At 37.3% G+C, this 6,797-nt stretch overlaps 1 protein-coding gene across 12 annotated transcripts in view; it reads right to left on the reverse strand.

Moving 5' to 3' along the window:
• The window catches only part of LOC106869997 (calmodulin-regulated spectrin-associated protein 2), a 52,736-nt gene that overhangs the window by 26,616 nt on the left and 19,323 nt on the right, over positions 1 to 6,797 (reverse strand). For all 12 annotated transcript variants that reach the window (XM_052967569.1, XM_052967571.1, XM_052967567.1 and 9 more), the window contains exon 4: positions 5,156 to 5,451. In XM_052967569.1, the coding sequence (XP_052823529.1) occupies positions 5,156 to 5,451 (296 nt within the window). The remainder of the gene's footprint in view (positions 1 to 5,155; positions 5,452 to 6,797) is intronic.

Genomic DNA, 6,797 nt, shown 5'->3' on the forward strand with positions numbered 1-6,797 from the left:
GCATCCAGCTGTAGAAACTCTGCCAAATTAGATTGGAGCCTGGTGTTGCCATCCGGTTTCACCAGTCCTCAGTCAAATCGTCCAACCCATGCTAGCATGGAAAGCAGACGTTAAACGATGATGATGATGATGATGATGATGATGATATATATATACCTGCACACAAATATACAACTGTCAACATGTATACATGCCTGCATATGTACACACACACACTTATATATAAATGTATGTACACATGCAGGTTTCTGTATATGCTACATGTACATATAGATATATATGCATAAATATTAATGAATGTATACACACATGACTATCGATGTGAAATATGGAGTTTGGTGCAGTAAAGCAATGCTATGTGGCTGCTGAAGAAATGGTAAAACAATTCAGCAGAGATGAAGATGATGACGGAATGTGGAGGAAGAGGATGGGAAAGCGAAATAAATGCCATGGCAGAAAAACCAGAGAAGTTATTGAGTGGTTCAGGAATATGTAATGGAACGGAAGAAGAGGAAATAATTACAAAACATGTGAGACTGTATAAACATTAATTAGCAATTAATTACTAATGAGATAGGTTCTCATCAGTCAATTCTGTCTTGCTTGACTGTTATCAAAAAAAAAAGAAAAACTTAGACATGGCCAAGAGGAAAAAATCTGTCCTGGTTTTAGATCAGGAATGTAGAAGAATCCGCATATGTTGTAAAAGGTAGCAAAAAAAGGGTTAAGAGCAAGTGGAGCACCCAGTTATAAATCCCTTCAGAAAATCCTTGCCAGTATGGAAGGGCAGATGAAAGAACAATGGTTTTATAGCAATGATGATAATAATCAAAATCAATATATTGGTGTTTAAATATATTTTTTTTAAATCAATGTGTTTAATGAAAATTTATTGATGGTTGCAGAACTTTATTTATAAAGAATCCCAGAATGGTATCGGAAGTGAGTTTGTAAGATATCTAAGGAATTGATAGGATTTTTATACTGAATAGAGGAAAATAAGGGAAGCTGGTATTGAATATTGAAGATGCAAAGAGGCTGGAGGGAAATGAGCTGAGTGATCTGTTGAACATATGATGTTAATTAGCAAAAAAAAACAGAGTGAAGCTAATTAATGATATCATTAACTGGTGTATATAAAGGAGAAACAACTGTACTAATGAGATGAACAAGTGTTGTAAATGAGAAAATAATGCAGGGTGTGCATAGAATGAATTGTAGCCATAGAAGGGGAAACTCGAGAAATTACGATGAAACCAACACTCAAAATGTGGAGTGTCACATGTGAGGGGACACATTATTGAAACAAGTGATGACTGTTCCTAGTATGGAAAGCAGGCATAAAATGATGATGTAAGCACATACAATCCCATACAAACAGGACTATGATCATGATGATGATGATGATGATGACAGTGATGACACTTCTGGGCTAAAATTAAAAACTACTCTTATTTTTCAATGTTATTATTATTATTATTATTATTATTATTCAGATCACTGCCTGGAATCAAAGGATAGGAAAATATTAGATTTATAAGCCCTAAAATTCACTTCATAATTACCTATGGACACATGGCGCAGTGGTTAAGAGCGTGGGCTACTAACCCCAAGATTCCGAGTTCAATTCCAGGCAGTGACCTAAATAATAATAACTTCAAAAAATACCTTAGGAATGAGAACCCAGGTTTGAAATTCCCCCAGGACACCTGATGAAGGCTGGAGAGTACATCAGCTGAAACGTTGTGTTAACAACAAACAAGACGAGGACAAATATCCATCAAATGTACATAATTCCTCATCTCTTAAATATAGAATTACTCTTATTTTGCTTTCTACTTAGAAACCTAAAGAGAAGTTTTTAATTTTGCATAAACATTTTCACCATCTCTCATTTTAAATAATTTTGATGCTTCTTCCCTAGCTGCAACATATCATGGGCAATATGTCTCCAGTACCACCTTGTAGCTATGATGACAACTCCACAAAGTCTGAATTTCATTAAAATACTGCTCGTTTCTCATCACTGCTCGTTCGATACTTTCATTATGGCTGTAATACAGGGAAACACTAACGAGTTATTTAGTCAGCTGAATGAAGAGTAAAAATGCACAGACATTTAACTACCCAGGTAAAAATAATTGTGTCAATATTTATTATTATTTTATTTGACTCGGGTTTATTCTTATTCCTGGCAGAATTTATGTGGGTGTGTGGGTTACTACCTATAACCTCAGATATCCACAAATTTTCAATAGTCTTCCAAGTCCTCAAAACCCTTCTGATAATGTTTCCTGTTCCTAAGAGGCAAACTTTCTGTAGAAGCTCTACAGGTCATTCCATTCCAATCTCCTTCAACCATTTCTCTATATCATTACTCACAGTTCCTAATGGTATCATTATTATTATTATTATCAATTAATTAATGAAAATATAAAGAATAACATGGATTTAATTCAGTTCATCTCGTCAATGTTGGTAGTATGCCACAAGATATTAATTATAAAACTTAATATTCATCATTCATGGATTTTCCACAGGTACATACTGATATAGGCAAAGTTATGTGAGAGAGAAAAAGAGAAGAGTAGGAGGAAGAGAAGGGAGGGAGGAAGAGGAGAAAAAGCAAAAGAGAAGGAGAGAGAGAAATAGATGCTTAGGAAGACTTAAGCGTTTCAACATAGAAGACAAAACAGGAAGACATGATGAATCTTATGTGGACTCCACAGAGTCCTTAATAGAGTTCATGGAGGTTGGGCATATAAATAATATCACATCTTTGTATTATTCACAAACCTCAATATATATATCTGGAAAAGATACGGTGACGAAGAGAGGTCCACTGGTGAACCATGAAGTAACAAGTTCAAATCCTGCTGATATTGTAAATATGTAACAATAATAAAGAAATATTTCTTTTCATCAAACAAAAAGCTATACTTACTTAATTATTCATGTAAGAAATGACTACAGGAAGGTTTCTGAGAAACTGTCTGTACAGGTCATTGCGATATATATATATGATGATGATGATGATGATATATATACATATATATACATACATACATACATACACACACACTTTATTTGATGGTTAACAAGGCTACTATTGGTTTCATACTGAGAATTCTCAATACCAACATCACAATGCGACAGATTTGATAATTGCAGAGAATTCTCAGCATGAAACCAATAGTAGCCCCTTATTAAGCCACAATGCAGTGTTGAGCACACATTCTCACTGTTCAATACTAGTGTGTGTATGTATGTATGTATGTATGTATGTATGTATATATATATATATATATATATATATATATATATGCACAGACATGCACTAGAGTTAAATTACATCGTCTGAACACATATTTACATATAGACACGCCCACAAAAAGACATATCTAGACACGCCCACACAGATATTCTATTTATATATAATATAATAATAATAATAATAATAATATATGCATACAAAAACAACTCATATATGTGATGACGCGTTAGCATGACAAAGTGGACTAATTGACTTTTCTTATTCAGAGGAATCCCACAATGGGCCGTTAGCTTCCAACAGGCATTGAGTGGAGATATGGAAGCTGTGATAGTCAAGCTCCCGCCCCTCCCGAGAGTCATTAGTGGTGTAAATCAAAGATCAGTTACAAGAGAGAGTCGGAAACATGCCACAGACTCCATCTGCTGCTACTTTGAACTCAGTCACTTGCCCCACGCTCAATAAATATACCTTCTGTGTATGATAATGACCTTACTTCATAGCTACATTGACATAGCCTCAGTGTTTGCGTGTGTGTGTATGTGACGCTGGGGGGCAGTGTTCTTTTCTTTTCCTAAAACAATGTAAAGTACTCAATATGTCGTGGCACTCCGTCGCTTATGACATTGAGGGTTCCAATTGATCCGATCAACGGAACAGCTTGCTCATGAAATTAATGTGCAAGTGGCTGAGCACTCCACAGACATGTGTACCCTTAATGTAGTTCTCGGGGGAGATTCAGCATGACACAGAGGGTGACAAGGCTGGCCCTTTGAAATACAGATGAAACAGAAACAGAAAGAAAGAGTGAGAGAAAGCTGTGGTGAAAGAGTACAGCAGGGTTCGCCACCAACCCCCGCTGGAGCCTCATGGAGCTTTAAGTGTTTTCACTCAATAAACACAATGCCCAGTCTAGGAATGGAAACCATGATTCTATGACTGCAAGTCCGCTGCCCTTAACCACTGGGCCATTGCACCTCCACACTCAATATATACATGGGTGGTGACAGATGTCTTGTGTATGTTTAGTAAGTGGTTACACCCAAAGCATGGTTTCCTGTTCGTGTCCAAGATAGGGTCTTTCTCGATGCTCTCACTACATCCAAATACCTGCACACCAGAGTGAAATCATGGTGCAGATGTGACAATAACTATTTAACACGTGTGTGTATGTGTGTGAATGTTTGCATATATACACACTCTCTCCTAAATCTGAGTAGTCACATGCCTCCTTTTACATTCTGTGATCATGCAAGCTGCACAGTAGACTCACAAGTGCCATTGGCACAAGAAAAGCACCCAATACACAATGTAAGGTGGTTGGTGTTAGGAAGGGCATCTGACCATAGAAACCATACCAAAGCAGACATCGATGCTTGATGCAGTCCTTGGACCCAGGGGATCCTGTTAAACCATCCAACCCATGACAGCACAGAAAATGGACATTAAATGATGATATCTCACACACACATACATTTATAAAGAATCAGAACCTGATGATAGAACCCATTTTACTCCATGTGCAAATCACAGTAAAATTTAAAGTTTAATTAGCAATGCAAATTGTCAAAACGAAAATACAACATCTATGATAAACAAATTTACCCTAAAATCTCCAAAAAGCCTTAAAAGTCAGGTGATGCTTTTAAATTATTCTAACGATGCTAACTTGATAAAAGTTACACAGTGTAACCATTAGAGATGGTAGTTTAGTCAAATTGAGCGTCGTTAACACTTAAAGCTCAGAGGAAATCTGAAAAACTGTCATATTCTTTTTTTTTAATGATAAAGCAAAAAACACAACTGAAACATTAGAGAAAAACATAAGTCAAAAGAATTAATTAGTTAATTAATTAATAAGTTAAAGTATGAACTGTTACTTACAGTTACTGTTTGAACTAGTAGGACTGCTAAATCCTCGTCCTGCAATGTCTTCCTGTGAACTTGTCGAATGAATACTACTGGTATCATCTTCACCAACCTCGGGAGGTTTTGATGAACGCACTATCATGCTCTTTGGACGTGGTTTTGGATTCCGAGCTGGACGCTCGTAACGATCAGTTGGTGGATTCTTTTCGTCGTCTTCCTCCTTTCTTTTCCGTTCCTTATATTGTTGCAGAATCATCTGTCTGCGCGCCTTTTCTTGCTCTTTCCTCTGAGCTATTTCTTCCTTCTTCAACCTAGAATTAAATTTAGTTTATGAATAAAAAGAAAATAACTCAAATACTAGATAAAAAAAAAAAAAAATTTTTATTCAAATTTAACGTAATTATACATAAATGACTTTCAAAAAAGACTAAATTTAAATATGTAATTGGCTAATTAGAATCCCCATCAAGTGTCTTAGCCTTCTTATATCTAATATCCAGTGGCACATAAAAAGCACCATTCAAGTGTGGTCAATGCCAGTACCACCTGACTGGCCCTCGTGCCAGTGGTATGTAAAAAGCACCCACTTCACTCTCAGAGTGGTTGGCATTAGGAAGGGCATCCAGCTGTAGAAATTTTGCCAGATCAGATTGGAGCCTGGTGCAGCCTCCTGGCTTGCCAGTCCTCAGTAAACTGTCCGACCCATGGAAAGCGGATGTTAAATGATGATGATGATGTTACATTCAAAGTTACATTTCAGGTAATCCAAGTTCAAAATCCAGCTCCCATTCCCAGTTATGGGTATCTCACTTCACTCACATCGTCAAAGCATTTTGGAAAGATGTTAGACTGCAATACAAGTGTTTAAACACCCTCTGACATGTAAGGGTAACAACCCCACTCCTCGGCATGTAAAGACAACCACCTCCTTACATGTAAGGATGGCAACCCCCTGATGTATAAGGACCTCTTCCCCCTGACTCATAAGAACAATCAGCTACTGACATAGATACAATCTACCCATTGATGTATACCAGTGGTTCCCAACCCTTTTATTTAAAGAGTTTTCCCACAGACCCCTTTTCATATGCTTATCCTTATGTGTATTTATGTATATATATATATATATATATATATATATATATATGAAAAATATACAGGGTAGGAAAATTATAGAAATTTTTCTACCAGTGGCCTAGCATGCAGAGAATAGTCAATAGACTATATATTATTCATATAAAACATAAAATTAGTGTACGTTTAAACACATAAGAAGTGCCTTGACAGGACACCTAACATGCTAGAAGGAGCTGCTCTTTCTACCATGTTAGGTGTTTAAATGTACACTAGTTTTCGTACATTGGGCCTCACCGAGGCGATGACTACGGACCGAGACCTTTGGAAATGTGCTGTGTGTGAGAAGACCCGGCAAGCCAAGTAAGATCGTTGCCAGTGCCCCTGGACTGGTTCTTGTGCGGGTGGCACATGAGATGCACCATTTTGAGCGTGGCCGTTGCCAGTACCGCCTGACTGGCTCCTGTAGGATTTTCGAGCGAGATCGTTGCCAGTGCCCCTGGACTGGCTTGTGCGGGTGGCACATAAAAGACACCATTTCGAGCGTGGCCGTTTTCGTGCGGGTGACACGTAAAAGCACCCA

This window comes from Octopus bimaculoides, chromosome 4 (assembly GCF_001194135.2).
Source record: "Octopus bimaculoides isolate UCB-OBI-ISO-001 chromosome 4, ASM119413v2, whole genome shotgun sequence".
Taxonomy (NCBI): domain Eukaryota; kingdom Metazoa; phylum Mollusca; class Cephalopoda; order Octopoda; family Octopodidae; genus Octopus; species Octopus bimaculoides.